The 16,398-nt window shown below is 43.9% G+C and overlaps 1 protein-coding gene across 1 annotated transcript in view; it reads right to left on the bottom strand.

Annotated features, from left to right (window-relative positions):
- mad1l1 (mitotic arrest deficient 1 like 1) overlaps positions 1 to 16,398 on the bottom strand; it is a 43,006-nt gene that overhangs the window by 11,056 nt on the left and 15,552 nt on the right. Inside the window, exons 12-17 of the mRNA XM_086034682.1 lie at positions 12,959 to 13,099; positions 12,256 to 12,312; positions 10,694 to 10,785; positions 10,490 to 10,580; positions 4,467 to 4,686; positions 2,928 to 3,121 (exon numbers count right to left, since the gene is read on the bottom strand). Coding sequence (XP_085890808.1) covers positions 2,928 to 3,121; positions 4,467 to 4,686; positions 10,490 to 10,580; positions 10,694 to 10,785; positions 12,256 to 12,312; positions 12,959 to 13,099 — 795 coding nt within the window. The remainder of the gene's footprint in view (positions 1 to 2,927; positions 3,122 to 4,466; positions 4,687 to 10,489; positions 10,581 to 10,693; positions 10,786 to 12,255; positions 12,313 to 12,958; positions 13,100 to 16,398) is intronic.

The following is a 16,398-nucleotide window of genomic DNA, read 5'->3' as shown; positions in this document are numbered from 1 at the left end:
TTTCAAGCACATAAAAAGCACAAGAGGGAGGAGAGCTCATTTTCACTAGCATCCAAGATTGACTGCACTACTAGCTGCTGCTTTTCTATGTTTTTTTTGCAAACTTAGCGCAAGAGTTACAAAACCTGACGTAAACTGAGTCCATTCTGATGTGTTGAACATCGCAGGCACATTTGGTTGTTTATTCGCGAAAAATCCATTTTGATCTGATTACGCAGATAACAGATGGGATAATCAGTAGAATAATCAATTTTAAAAAATGTGATAGCTGCAACTGTAGTTTGTTTGTTTTTTGGGATTGTTCACAACATTTGGATGTAAAGTTCATCTTTACTCCCTGTGCAGCAATGGTTGTTTTAAAGTGCGATGTCAATAAAGTTGAGTTGACTCAATGTATCTTAAGAGATCTCAGTTTAGCGAACAAAGGATTAACTGGGCATGTTTGACTTTTACTTCGGCTTTTTCTGCAACACTTATTTGAACTGTTGACCAACTGTCGGGATGATGCACCAGTCTAAACATTGTATTCTGATAAGTATCGCCTTCATGGAATAAGAAAATACTTTTGACGTCGGGCAGATTGACGTCAATTTCAGTCGACAGCAGGGGGCGGTACAGGACCAACTGGCAAGGAAATGGATGGATTAATCTGCTTCCTTCTTATTCCACAAATGCAATATGAATCACAATTGGGTGTTTAGAGTAGTGGGGGCAAATAGAACATTGTATGGCTAAGAATATTTCTGCCTTGAGTTCCTCCTTTTTTAGGCATTTCCCATGGCGGCATTTTGACCGTGGACCTCCATTTGCATTCCGATTGTATCTTATGGGAATTATTTCCCCCATTGTCATAATTGAGGAATAAACAGTCTGCGTGAGGCGGGAGCAGGTTCAAAAGCTTACACCACGGTGGGGATTTGGGTGGCGTTGTCTTGACGGCCATATTAGCGGGATTATCCGGCAGCCCCGTGGCTCAATTGAATGACGTTCGAATCCTATTTGTCAGACTCACAACCTTCAATTGTTTTTCATCAAAGCAATTGGTCCAATTTATATTCTTGTGGCCCACGTACATTATGGTAAATCCTCGCAGGCAGCATGTCAGCCAAGGAGGAGCTAGTCGGATTGCTTGACAGCAAACAGCAGTGTGCCGGCAGAGTGCAGAAGATATTTTTCCCCTTTGATTTACGAGCAAAAATTTGAGATACGAGCGCTGTATGGTAGGAGTGAACTCAACTCAGCTCAGCTCACTTCGCAACAAACAACAGTTTGGCAGAGTCGAAACAGTTCAAATTCAATCGACTTGTGAGTTGTCATTTACATTGGATGCCTTCTTGAAAGATAAAACAAACACATTGAGTAAGTAGTTGTTTTATAAATTGCCGATTGGGTTTATGGCCTAGAGACCCGCCAAACATTCCAACAATACCATTTGTGACGTCAGTGTCATCGCACTTTCTGGTGTCTTTTTTCCCCAAAGATCATATCATCTGTAAGCCTTTTTATTTTGAAGGGTCAAATTGTAAGATGAGTTTGGAACGATATTCGAAGTGGTTTGGGATCAACAATTCAGGGTGTATTTTGGGTTTGAATTATAAATATAGCCACTTAGAAATGTTTTTGTTGTTGTTGTTTTTCCTATTCAAGAATTTTTACAAATTCATGTTGGTCATTGTGTGTGGTGACCGGGGTAGAGAAAGAGCGCACGGTGCGAGGAGTGTGCATGCGTTTTGAGTGTGAGACTGCACACTATATCGGCTTTATGATTCTGTGTGCGCGTGTGCTCTGAGGTTCATAAAAATCGACAGTGAATTATCTCTCCCGGCAGGGTGGCAGGTGGATTGGATGCAGATGCGCTCCTCCTCCTCTTTCTTGTTATCTTAGCATTAGTTATGATCTCATAGACACTCTTGTTCACCCACTGAGATTAAAGCGCCAAACCCCGGTCAAACTCTGTCGTTACCCAAAACAGCAGCACCCAGCGAGGCGTGTAAGCAGACTCTCAGATGAATTCAATGGTAGGGTGTAGAAGATAATCTCGCCGCATGAGGATATGTCGTCTGTCATGATCCGCAATCTTCAAGTTGACCTTGCACGAGAGAAATAAATTTGCCTTGAACGGATGCGCCGTGATGGCAGCAGTCAGAGCTGGGCATCGTCCCACCGTCCCAGAGTTTTCCGTCCTGTATATTTAACCGACCCACGCACTCCCAGTCGGTCGGAGTCAGCCAACGGGCGTCGCAATGCCGCACTGCTGACACGCGGTCGAGTAAGAAAAAAAATGGAAAATAAAAGAGTGTTGTGTACCTTGCGGTCCCACTGACGCATTGACATGCGCCCCATATTTCTTTTGATTTCACCGATCACCACGCCGTGCGTGTGTGTGAGTGTCTGTTTTTGTTTGATTATCTTTTGCTGTCTGCTTGTGCGTTTTTTCCCCCAAAACATTGACAGGGCCGTGTTTGACTTGGTAGATTAATTGTACTTAAAATAGCATTTGGTCAAAGGCAAAAGGACTCCATGCACACGTGTGTGTGTGTGTGGGGGGGGGGGGGGTGTGCGGGTGTGTGTGCGCGTGTGCGTAGAGCTGGTAACGATTTATGCAGGCCGGACCCGTGACACTGCCCCTGTCATCAGTCCCTGCCCGGCAACACGCTCACTCTCACACACGCACACACATACACACAAGCACACGCGCACGCACCCCCCACCCACACACACGCCCCCCCCCCCCCACACACACACAGAGTGTTGCCGTAGTGTCATTCTCGCTGCACGGCTGAGTGGGGCACAAAGCAATAAGGTGGCCTAATGGTGCATAAATGCTCTTGCACCCTACAAGGTCAAATTCCTCTCTTTCTCTCTCTGTCGAATTTGGATATACAGCACAGCAAGAAGATGTTGTGATAGGAAAAGCTCGGGCCAACCTTTTTGAAGACCAAGCAGTCCTCCACGTGCTCGGCGTAGACGGAGGTGAGCCGGTACTGGTTCTCGATGGGGATGTCCAGCTGGTAGCCGGTCAGGATGTAGCAGACGGTGCGGAACTCCTGGATCTTCTGCTTGAACACCTCCTTCAGACGCTGGTTCTTCAGCTCCGACAGCTCGATCTGCTTCAACAAATCTGAAGGCAGGAAAACAAAAAAAAACATGTGAGAGATGTTTTTTTTTGTTGTTTGTTTTTCCCCACTCATCTTTAAGAATAGCATCTGCTTCTGATTGGGGATGATTTTGGTGAATAGGCTCGTAGGAGTTTGTTAGACTACAACTCCAAAATGTCTGCTTTGGCCCAAAATGGACAAGTTCATATTTCATTTTGGCCAAGGCTTCTTAAGATCTTTCTGTCCACTCAATTCAGTCATACTTATGTTAGGGACTGATTTTTTTCCTCAAGTGCCTTTACTTAGTAGAGGTAAGCTGATAAAAAAAAAATTCTTGACAGATACCGATTTTTCGGAGCCAATATTAACCCATTAAGCCCGGGGGCGCATAACCGCGTTTCTACCACTAGAGCCGGGAGCGCTGTTGCGTCTTTCTACCTTTCAAACCGGGAGAGCGGATACGTCACTGTCTTTTTTCAATCAAATTCGCCGTTTCTTCGCCAACTTAATGTATCAGAATAAACACGTGACGGTTTCGCGAGACCGCGGAGGATGTCGTGGAATTTTTTCGAGCCGTAGGTCGGCTAATGCCGGACCCCGTCGATCGCCGGGAGCTCTGATTAACGTAAGTAACGGCAGTGCTATATAGACGACGCGCACGGCCGGTGGAACCAGACGAACGTGATATGATATGGTTTGTAGACAATGACGATATTGACGTCTTTGTAACAGAATAGAGGATGGTAATCACCACTTGATTTTTTTTTTTTAATTAAAATAGCGCTCCTCTTGCAATGACACGTTATTTTGACATCTTCGATTGAAACAGTAAATAATAATAAATTCTGCCTGTGTGAAAGCCACATGTCTAAGCTCTTTAATTCTTTTGGAATGATGTTTCTGTCTGCTACAGGGGCTGTGATATTAATCATTTTGTAAGTGTTGAATTTCTGGGAGAACTTCAGGTTTTCAAGGGTAATTCCAAAGGCGACTAACGGTTTTGGGGAGCTGTTGAGACAGGCGCTTTAGGCCTTCATGGGTTAAATTGGCAACATAGAAATGTTCTCCTTGCCCATTTGAACTGAGTTGCAAAACACAACAGTAGCACCTATGAGCCACGTCAACAGCCTCCCAACTGCAGAGTGTTAGAGGCATGCTGCAAATACTTCTGCTCCTTTTGAAATTTAAAACAAAACCAAAAACAAGACACGTCATGTTAGTGCTTGAAATGAGCCCTCCAGGCTGCAGTCTCACGTGACGGCGGCCATTTTTTGCCACGGGTATAGCGTCCACTGTACACAAAAATTAACCTCGTCTGAATCGAAGCGTGAACAAAAGCAATGAGCGAAAATGTTGCATGCTTCTCACCCAGGACCTCCTTGGGCGGCGGCAGGCTCATGTTGGCCGAGTGCAGGGCGGCATCCACGTGGGGCCCGTGGCCCCCCTGCTGCACTTTGCGCACCACGTCGCGGAGGCGCTCCACTTCCTGCCGCAGGTCCTCGGTCTCCTGCTGCCGCTGCTGCTTGGCCACCGCCGTGGGGTTCATCTTCAAGTTGAGTACGCGGGTCTTGAGGGGGTCGTAGTCGCCCTGAGAGACGCAATAGATTGTGACGTCGGCAAAAAACACAATTCTTACGGTGAAAAATTCAGCCACAACTATTGATGTCAAAAGTGGCATCCGAGGACCAATCAGCCCCCACAAAAACAGCAAGACAACGCTCGGTGTTACCCGGTTTCTATTACTAGCCATAGGAAATACGAGTGCCGTTCGAAATGTGAGGTGAGTTTTTCCGCAAGTGTTTGCAATAGAGACAGAAGCTTACTTTTTTAGGAATTCGCTATTATCCTTTTTACTTTTGTTTATATGACTTTGAATTACCCAAAATGGCTGACTTGAAGATCCGCTCAAGGAGTGAACAGAGATGAGTGAAAAGATTTTTGGTAGCAGAAGAGTGTAGACTGTAAAGAATGTCTGTTGTGTATGGAGCAGCGTGAAGAAAAGAAAATAAAAGAAGAAAAAAAAAGGCTACAAATGGACTAAATGATTCCAGGATGAAGAAAGGCCCGAAAGGCCTACAGAAGTGAGAACTCCAACCATGTCCAAAGTAGTTGATGACATCATTCAGCCTGACAAAAGGGTGAAGGTGGAGGATATTTCACATTGTTTAAAGAGGTAGTCAACCCCCCCCAAAATTCTTTGCAATAATATGTTCTCTGTGCTGTCACGAGTCTAAACATGGCATTCTGACTAATATTGCATTTGTGGAATCTGAGTTAAAGCGGAAGTCAACCCAAACATATTTTTTTTCAAGAATATGTTTTATGCAAGCCCATTAGTTGAAACAAGGCATTGTGATAAATATTGCGTTTGTGGAATAAGCGTTAATCCACCCCTTTTTAGCCATCTCTGGGGGCGGCCATTTTGTCACTTCTGTCGACTGAAAATGACATCGCAACTACTCAGGGCTCAGGTAACAACCAATCACGGCTGACCTGTTTTCTGAAGCTGAGCCGTGATTGAATGATGATTTCACACTCAAAACGGGAAAAAAAAATTCAAGACATGATTTTTTTTTTAGCACTCTGAGTATATTGGACTCATATCGATGGATCCACGGATTGACCGGCCCCACAAAACAAAAAAAGACAACTCATGGAATATAACAGTTAATGCAATAAGATGTGAAGAAAATGGTACCAAAGCAATGAAACACTAAAGTTGGATGCAAAGACTGACCGGCACCCCCAAAACAACATGGACACACCCCTTTAACTCAATAATCAAGGAGAAGCAGAAAGCAACTGATTTCCCTCTTTTCCTCAAGCCAAAACAACAAACAAGCAAATGAATCTTAACCACGGCCGACTCCTGCAGAGGCAGCGGAGCACAACATGCGAGAGAGAATCAAATTAGCTCTCGTTGTGCACAGCCGCTGGCATTTGCGAGGCAAACTAAGATCAAGTGATGCAACATAAACGGTCGTTTAGTTGGAAACAGAAAACATTTCAAAAGAGAAACCCCGGCAAAACGAGTGAATATTGCAGAATTTAGTGCCGTGCCCGAGGCCGCGCGGCTTTTCATTCTTTGAACAACAATAACGCGCCTGAAAGCCAGGATGCGGTGAGAGGACCTCGTCCAGCAGGGTCAGCGAATGCGCTGGAACCCCCCCCCCCCCCCAAAAAAAAAAAACATTCCAATAGCAGGAGACACGGGCCACCGAAAGAGGATGAGTTCCATCAGAATTGACAAGTCGAAAACGAGGTCAGACGAGGCCAAACGTGGTCAGGGTTCGAAATGTTTCAAAAGGTGAGGATGCCTGTGAATATTCTCAATCATCCAGGTCATTTATTTCTCTATCAGGGCATCGAATGGATCGGGACTGGACTGTTCTGCTTGTCTTCGCACAAGGTTTGGTTATCATGAACTGATGAAGCCTGCTCAGATGAGAGGTGAGACGTCTTCGGACACAACCAGAACAGTCCAGTTGTGATCCATTCATTGCCCTAAGACAGACAGGAGAAGATCCGAGAGAGGATCCGGGGTTTTGCCATCACTTTCACTGAAGACTATCGTCTTCGATATTTACAAAACACATACTTAAGCGTCATCAATTTAGCCTTTGTAATTATAAAATCATGTTACTTTAAAACATATTCACAAAAACATGCATGTTGGGTTCACTGAAGACTGAAGGCTCTTTGAGAGCTACAAAAACACATACATTAGGTTCCACAATACAAAGTACGTTGAATTCAGCAAAGTCGAACGCGTCTATGATATTTACAAAACGCCTACATTAGGCTCATTGAAGATGAACGAGTCATTGATTTTTCCAGTACACCATAACTACCGGAAGACCAAATTGTCTTTGATGTTTACAAAAACATGTTACTTTTATTGATGTCGTCTTAGATATTTGCAAAAACTTTGCTGATGAATAAAGTCTTTGACATTTACCGTATACGGCTCCCTGAAGACTTAAGCTTCTTTGCTAAGTACGAAACATGTGTCCTATGGCGTCGTTCACAATTACAAAAGATAAGTTGAGCTCACTGAAGAATAAAGTGACTTTGATTTTTACAAAAACATACACTGATTTTGTCTTTACAAAAATGTCTTTCAAAAAAGTACAAGTTCGCTTCACTGTAGACTAACCAGCCATTGATTTTTACAAAAGCATGACAAAATATCTTTGCAATTGCGAGTTGACAAATTCACACCAAATCTATTCATCTCTTGCCCAAAGCCAAGACACAAAGCCTTTTTGTTCACTTATCAGGATAGCACAACCAAAAGTGTTTTAATCCGCATTAAGCATTACGTGAGCCAAACAGATGTAAATAGATGGGGGCGTGTATTGGGGCTTCTTCAGTGTATCTCTTCTCATTTCAAAGCAAACTCCGTCGCAGCGGCTCGCTTGATGCAATCTCTTGCAAGGGCAACAATTTTTCTCCCGTCTTGGACCCTTGACAGCAACATGAAAGACAAAGCAGAGAAATATTCCACCAGCGCGCGTCACGTCGGCTGGAAGTGAGCGCCAAATAACAGAAAATGAAATTGAACAATAACAATGTTGATGTTTTAGCAGGCCGTAGCCGGTTATATCGCCGGACTCGCTACATGCTTGGATATTTGCTGGGCTGCTACGTGGGGAACAGTGAAGTCTGCTGTCATCAATATTGCAACTTTGGGATAGAGGAGGGAGCCAAGGAGGTGTGAAAGAGGAAAGGTTGTTTTCTTTCTGCAATACCTTGTCAAGAACGTAGCAGAAAGGACCAAAGGCCGTTTCATATGTTCAGAAACGAGTCTTCACTAAATCAGATTTATATGGTATACGTAGATGACATATATTGGGGTGGGGAGATAGAAAAACTTTATAAGTATTAGAAAAGAATCAAAGACATTAGTCTTCAGTGAAAGTAACGTAAATGTTTTGGAAAAAAAAAAAAATCAAAGAAACTTTCGATTTGCGTGAACGTAGTGTATACATACTTTTTAGCAAAAAATAATGAGTCTTTGGTGAATCTAATGTGAATGTCAAGGGAAGAATGAAATACACTTGATTCTTCAGTGAACCTAACTTGTTTTGGGAAAAACAAGTAACTCTAATCTCCAGCGAATGTAACATACCGGTATATGTGTTAGGACCAATCAAAGACACTTAAAAGGGAAGTCAACCCAAACATTTTTTTTCAAGAATAATGCAGGCCCACTAGTTAAAACACAGTTGGTGGAAAATGAGTTAAGCAACAAAATCCACCTGTTTTTTTAGGGGTTTTTTTTTGCCATCTCTGGGGGCGGCCATTTTGTTACTTCTGTCGACTGAAAATGACATCACAGACCCTCAGGGCTCAGATAACAACTAATCATAGCGCAGCTTCAGAAAAAAGGTGAGCCGTTGAGCCACTGAGGGGTGAATGGTTGAGAGTGTTGGCTAAGGTAGCAAAACGCATTCATGTCAGGGTTTGTTCACGGTCGGAAACGTTCGTCAACAGTTTTAATGGTTTCTCTTGTGACAAGAAAAGTAGAGGCAAATATCTGGCCAACATTTGGCCTACGTTGAGACCTTGAACGAACCTGACAAGAACGCACCATTCGCTAGCTTTGCAAACAGAGAAGAAGAGAGTAATGAACGTTTATGTAAACATTATAGATATACTCCTATGGAGCATAGCGATATATCTATAATATCAAAAACACTTTACTTCTCTTGGAACCTAACTTGAATGTTTTGACTCCTCAAGGAAAAAAACACTTATCCTCATGTTTTTGTAGATACCAAAGGCACTCTATGACCATGTTCACATATATCAGGTTTGGTCAAGTGTAAAGACTCTAATCCTTTCACCTTTTAATGGCCCAAACATTTATGTCTCTGAAAATATCAAAGTGACGCTTTAGTCTTCAGTGAACCCAATATGCATTTTTGTAAACATTGACAACAATCTAGTCTTCAATGAAGCTAGTGTGCATTTCTTTGCAAGTATCAAAAAGACTCACATCTTCAGTGTACCAAAAATAAAACATTGAAGACCAGGCCAGTGGGCCATAGACATGCGGTTGGATCTCAATATTGTGACATTATTCCACAAGCCTGTCATGCCTTTTCACTTGCTGTCATTCCTGCAGCAGACCCCTCCCCCCCCCCATCAACCCCCCGGTGAGCGTAGAAAAGTCAAGGCGGGGGAGAAAGCCACTCTAAGGAGCCGACCCGATACATCGGCCGCACTCACACACTGACGTATTCCCACATTTTCACGGTAATTGCTTTAAACGTGTTGGTCATGCCTCAGAACACAGAGATTCTTTACACACCGCCGCCAAATTGAAGCAGGAATGCCGGCTCTCACACATTTCATTATCGCTGCGCCGGGCCGCCTCAGTTGGGGACCTGGAGCACCCGACGACTATGAGGATGAAACGCTCACATACGGACAATTGGAAAAGAGGAGAGGGTGGAACTGAGAAGCTCAGTTAAGTGAGTCCCAAAGCACATCGACCGTTTCGGCCGAACACGACTGAATTGTCACGCAGAGTGCCGACATCGGCAACTAGTTTTCATGAGCGGCCGATTGGCGGCCGCTAACTTTGTTGCGATTCAAAATGAAGTGCAATCGAGACCCAGATGGCCGCCACCAAGCCCTACGGATACAGTGTATGAGTTTTTAGTTCTGTTTCTGTCTAGCAGGCAGTTGATAGTGGAGTGAGTGGCAGCAGTGATGGATTTGGTGGAGATGTAGAGCTGGGTGTCATCGGCATAGCAATGGAAATTGAGACCATGGTGGCGTAAGGGGGAGCATGTATAGGATAAAGAGGAGGTGGCTGAGCACCGAGCCTTGGGGGACACCTTGGGGGACTGTGGCAGTGTTGGACTGAGAGTTATTAATGCAAACAAACTGGTGGTGGTCGGTGAGGTATGATTTTAATCTGGGGAGGGCAGTGCGGGTGTGCCCAATTGTTGGCCAGCAGACCGGGAGAGTTGTTGTTGCCTTGAGTTGTTAATGAAAGCTTGCATTGCGTAATACTCCTTGCCATAGGGTTCAGTGGGTCCTTATATTGAATCATAATTTTAAAAAATCTGTAATTATTGACTTTGCCCAGCCCTATGTAAAGTTATAGTTAATTTCCATAAAATGCATCTTTGAGGTCTGGAATGGGTTCATTGGATGTTGTTTTTTTCCTGAGGGAAATACTGCAATTTAGTTCTAGTCCGACTTTCTCCAAAGAATTAATCATGAAAGCTGAAGTTCTACTGGAATGATTTTTACACTCATCCCAACCCTTCTGAAGGAAACCATCACTACGATATGGCCCGCCATCAAAATGAATTTGACACTCCTGGCCTGACCTGTGGGAGTTATTGTAGAGGTGGTAAGAAGAAGGTACTTGCCTGTAGGTTGTGTCTCTCCAGTCTCATCTCTAGCGTTTCGTTCTGCTCCTCCAAGCGCTGCCGCTCCGCCTCCAGATCTTCAATTTTCTGCCTGCAAAACGTAAACAGAGTTTTATCAAATGACCCCCAATGATTGTCAATTACTGCTGGTTACACAAACCCGACGACCAAATGGTGGTTGGCTGTGTGGGTGTTGCAACCTACCTGAGCATAGTGACCTCCTCTTTGCTCACCGAGGAGATGACATCATCCGTTGATGCCTGCAGCTTCTTCAGAGATTCCATCTCAAACTGCACCTGTAACAGAGGGGTGGCCCAAGACTGTGTTTTTTAAAGACTCTTTAGACTTCAGTGAAAACAGCATATACATTTTTATTAATATTGAAGACAGATCAGTCATTAAGGAACCTCATGTCCATTTTTTGTAAAAATCAGACTAAATCTGTGGATATAACGCACAGTGGTCTGAAAAAGTATCTGAATCTTTTGGAATTTCTCACATTTATGCAAAAAAAAAAAAAAAATTATCAATACCCAAAACATCGAAAGAAGGCGGTATCGGTCATGACCCATCCCAAGTAGCCAGGTCCTAAAAGTTCCTCCGATTTTGGTGGAAAAGGAGTTAATGAATCACCATCTGAGGTGTGTGTCTCAAGACATTGCCCAAATCCTCCTTGCACGTTTTTGTTCTGACATTGCGACATCTTCCGGCAATTATCCCTCATTTCCATTTGCACACCCATTTGCCTCCTTTCGCTGACAGCATCTGCCGCTAATCCTCGCCGTTGCCTCTCCGAGACAGATAAGTAATTACTGCTCTGGCAGACAGGTGGATTTCACGCATCAATAGCTACTCGCCGCCGCCGCGTTGACGTCTCCCCGGCAACGAAGGCCCATTAAAATGTAGGATGGAGTGAGCGCAGACATGGAGACGGTCAAAGGCGAGTACAGGGGCATGTCTGTCTAAAGAAGACAGAGAGCATACTATGAAGTGAAAATAGACTGTATAAAAGATTCTTATATCAAATGCGCATTGAAATGGGCATGCATTTTTTTTGTGAATGGATTTGTTGTAGTTAACTCATGTGTATGTGTGTGTGCATGTGAATGGCCAGTTGCGGAATGTGTACATTATTTTGGTATGTGAATGGACGGGCTGATGTGTACATTATACAGTATGTGAATATGGATGGAAATGTTTTACACGACACATTTTTGTTTCTATTTAATTACGTTACTGACATTTTTTTCTTTTTCAATTTTAGTTATTTTGTTCGTTTTCGTGAACTATGATAACCCTGGACTGGTCATTCATAAAAGTCTATTTACATTATTTGTATGCGTGAAAGGACTTGCAAAGAAATGTTGAAGCCAAGAAAAAGCTCCAGATTTTTGCTCCGTCATTTTTCAGCGCGGAAGCCACAATCCAAACTGTAGCGAACTCGATTGAATCAATGTTAGCTGGAGATATTTCATGAGGTTTGGATTTCAATGTTGCTGAAACAAGACGTGTGCTGCAATGGCGCGGCATTAACAAATCAAGCTTTTTTCGCTGTGCCGTTGATATTTTTAGCCAGCGCATGAATATAGGACACGTTTTCCACGGCGCAAACATCAAGCAACTCGCGAGGTCAAAGAAAGTGAGGAGCCTGACAGCGCTACTATACTGATTTGCAGCTTGACGCTTGTTTACCAAACACTTCAGCTTTAAATGCGGAGGTTTCAATGGGAAATTGTGCGGGAGCGCGTGCATGTGTTCTGACTTACGGTCTGAAGCTGTAATTTGAGAGTGCCAGTCTCGTCCTGTGCTTTGGTGAGCTGCACCTGAGATCATGAACACAACACAACGTTAGAGACAAAGCATCAAAAATAAATAAATCACCCCATTGTTTTTGAACTCTTTCTGTAACATCTGAAGATGTTGCCAGATGTTGCGCTAAGACCCTGGCTGATAAGAAAGTACCGGTAGTAAATTCTATAGAATTTTTTTTTTTTTTTTAAAGTGAACTGAAAACATAGTTAGTTATAGCTTGGTTGTGGTTAACCCTGTTTTAAATTCATCTCTTATCAGCCAGACGATTTTGAATAAAGGCCATTGCCGACATTGGTCAAAATGCTGATTATCAGCGTCGATAATCGGTCTATCCCTAGAAGGAGGTTTTGAGGAATGGTGCTATTGTCACCGCCCGGCTTCGCAAAAGTGTACGGGGAAAAGCGACCACACGGGGCGAAACCAAGCTGGTTCGGAGTAGAACCAGTACAATGGAAAAGGAGCTTTCAAAGGCGCGGGGATTTTGGAACCATTTTAGGGAGTGACAGAAAGAGCTCCACAAAATTGGTACAACTAGTGCACTTTTCAGCAAAGCGCAGTTAATAAGGTTCTATTAAAAAAAAGAAAAAGAAACAACAACTGTGATTGAGTTCCTCAGCGGCGACTTGCCAATCAACTGAAATGGCGACTGCCACACACCTCCATCTCCGCGCTGAGGTTCTGTGTCTTGTGCAATACGTCCTCCGCCTCCTTCAGACGCTTGCCGAGCTGCGGCGAGTGCTCGGCGGGTGCCAGCTCGCTGTCGTACGACTCCAGGATGGAGCGCATGCCGTCACGTTCCTGCAACAGCGCACACGCACACATTCACCTCCTGGGAAATCTCCTTACAGACAAGGTCGCGACTTTACGGTATTTCTGACACGTAATATTTGTAAAGGAAAGTGTGTCGCGTTATTTGCTATTTCCCTGATTGGCCTGCCACTTCTCAATAGTTGGTGCGTGACTGCCAGGCAAAGGCTTTTTTTTTTTTTGTAAATGAGGAACAGCCGACTGTCGAGAGGTGCTCGGGGTCACGCTTGTCGCCGTTACTCCTCACGCAGGACTCCAAACGAGAGAGGATGAAGACGGGGGAATCAAAGCCCGTCTTCGGGCACATGAAGTGATGCCGCCTTGTCTCTCGCGACTCACATATTGAGAGGTTGGTTTGTATTTGCTAGTATGAGAATGGACGGACAGACATGTTTGCACTGTGTGTGTGCGACAAGATGGGTGTTGACAGAAGTACATCTGCGTTGTGAAGTGGGTACCTGAAGACCACCCCCGTAGCTGTGCCGCCCAGTGGGATGATTTAAAAATGATAATACAATGACTCGGAGGGTTTGATTCTCGCTGTTTACATATGTATGGTTGAAATATGTCACATTAGACCACCCTGCGCCCGTGTTGACCTGCACTTAGATGCGGTCTGAGCGGCTATTTGGTTTCGATTGATTTTCTGTCACCAAATTATCACTCCGTCAGGCGCATCTTTCTGCTGCGCCAGCTCGCCCAGCATAGCGGAAGCCGGTCTGTCAATTTGGCAAACGCGCACTGAGCATTGCGCTGATACAATAATCAGCACCCGCCGGGATTTGGGCCACGGAGCAGATGTGATGTCTGCGGAAATAGGGCCCAATGCGTGCATGTGAATGCACAGACAGATGTGTACATTGTGCGTATATGACAGTTATGTATATGTCTGTTTTTGTTTTTGTTTGAAAGGACACAAAATGTTCATGCGTTTGTGTGAGCGTGTGTCCGCCCTCTCAATGGCGCTGACAAGTTGGGGTCACGGTCACGCTTGCGAGCTCTCCACCGTTACTCTTCACGCGGGATAGGCTGAAAGAAGTGTTTGGGGGTCAGGGAGGGAGCACAGAGTGATGACAGACTAACGTAGCGAAAACAAGACGAAGAAGAAAAAGCTCCTCAAGTCAGCGTCTTCACAAGTGTCACTCACTGTGACGCCGCGTCTCCAAATAGCTCGCCACTGTCAGCGTGTGCACGTGAGGCACCCAAAAAAAATGGACTGGAGGCAAGACACATTTGAGTGCATGACATGTATTCGGCGGTCAGAGGGATATTACGAAGGGATATTTTGGGGGGTGGATTAAAATTTGACCTCGTCAAAAGTTGAGGCCAAGTAGAATTTATATACTTGCACTAAACTAAAGAGACAAATCCTAGTGGGCACTGTGTGAAAAACTATCAAATCAAACGCAAAAGGAAATCAGAACTGCACCGATTTGTGTTGGCTGCACAAATGAGTCCCGCTTATCAGGAGCGAAACGTGTTTCGCTTCTGATAAGTAGCATGTAACGCATTTGATTGCTCGGAGAAGATGTCGATCCATCATTTACAAACCACAGCTGGACTGCACAGAAACACGTCGTGTCAAAACCAAAAGCTAAGCAGAGCTGCAGCGCTAGCAAAGATTAGCAGCAGTGAACAACATTGGCTTGTGGTCAACTGCACATACTCCAACGTTCGTCAACATGTTGGGGACGAGGGCAAGCATTCATGTAAGCCCACTACGCCGGCGGTCACTAATTGGCGGATACACGTCAGTAGTGACAAAACCTACGGACCACGCAGAGAAAGACGAAAAGAGACATGGTAGAGCAGAGCAGAGAGGAAATGACTCAAGTGTGGAACTAAGTCTTTCGAAAGTTCCAAAAATCATCACTAAAGGGAGAGAATAGTCCGAACAAATGGCGCTCTCCCCCCCAAAATTCAAATGAAACAGCCACAGCCATTTTTGTTTGTGCTTTCTACTGGGAGCATTTAATAAAGGTGCAAAGGCCAATGACATATAACAAAGGTTTGAAGACTTCTTATATTAAAATAAGTTGAATTCTTTGAGACTGCTTTGTGGAGATGCCAGACAGAAAAGGGGAAAAGCTTTCTTGATTTTTCTGATTAAACACTTTATTTGAACAGGTGCAATTTTCACTTATTTACTCACCTTTATTGTGAAATGTATCCCTACTTTTATTTAATAAATGAGAGAACATTGTAGGTTTGATTGAGTGTAGAATATTCAGGTGAATTCTGTTTAACGCCCAGCACGTGTCCTCAAAAAGCACCTTGCGAACGTCCAAATAAATGCGCGATGGTGCTGAAATTGCTTGAAGAGACAAGCCGGTGGTCTCACCGGGTCAAAAACACACAAAAAAATGATCACTATAATCAGACGCCGATTAGGCCGAGCAGCGAAACAGGCGTGCCTAATTTGAAGGTGTTAAGGTCGCATAACAAACCGCTGAGAAAAAAAGGGAGAGAGAAAACGGCGAGGCACAAAAGGGACGTTTAGAGGTCAGGTTTGAACAGCTGAGCCCCGTTGGCTATTTACAGTCTATTAACGCGCGTTTCATCTAAATCAAAAATCTGTCAGATCAAAGACTAAAAAGCTCTTCATTTGAAAAATAAACAAAAGGGAACGGGAGGACAAGGCGATAAAAAAACGTAATTTTCATCGCCTTTTTAAACGGTGCCTGCAGGTCAACGGCTGCCAAAAAGACGGCGAGGGGGAGGACGCGACCTGGCTCATTTTCCGTCAAAATGTCCACTTTGTGATGATTGAAAATAATTAGATTTGCAATGTTCTACTGTGTGTTGTTCAAGTGCGTAGCCGAAAAACCATTAAAAACGTGTTTGTTTTTTTAACCATAATGAGATACTCCTCCATGAACTGTAAAAACCTCGCAAGTCCAATTTATGATGACTTTTAAACATGAGATACTCCGTCCTGCACTGTTAAGTGGTTGTAGCCAAACAAAATATGGAAACATGTTTTCTTACACTGTTTCTAACAAGTACCTCCATTGATTGCCAGAACATAAAACCATATAAGTCTAATTCATAATGAGTTTGACTAAACATTACTAGATTAGCCATGTTGTGTGTGCGAGCTAAACAACCAATGAAAATACTTGCATTTGTCTTGATGTCAGCCCGTTTAATGACATTTTCTTTCATGTACTGTTAGAAGTAGTAGGGATCAGGAACTAGAAGAACAGAACATTTCCATTCATTTCATGCAATTTTAAGGAAATTGCTATATTGCCATATATAGGTCTTTCTTTAAAATGATCTGTCAGTGT

This window comes from Filicampus tigris, chromosome 6 (assembly GCF_054856515.1).
Source record: "Filicampus tigris isolate MCC_2025a chromosome 6, RoL_Ftig_1.0, whole genome shotgun sequence".
Lineage (NCBI taxonomy): Eukaryota > Metazoa > Chordata > Actinopteri > Syngnathiformes > Syngnathidae > Filicampus > Filicampus tigris.
This window is presented reverse-complemented; position numbering and strand designations above follow the sequence as displayed.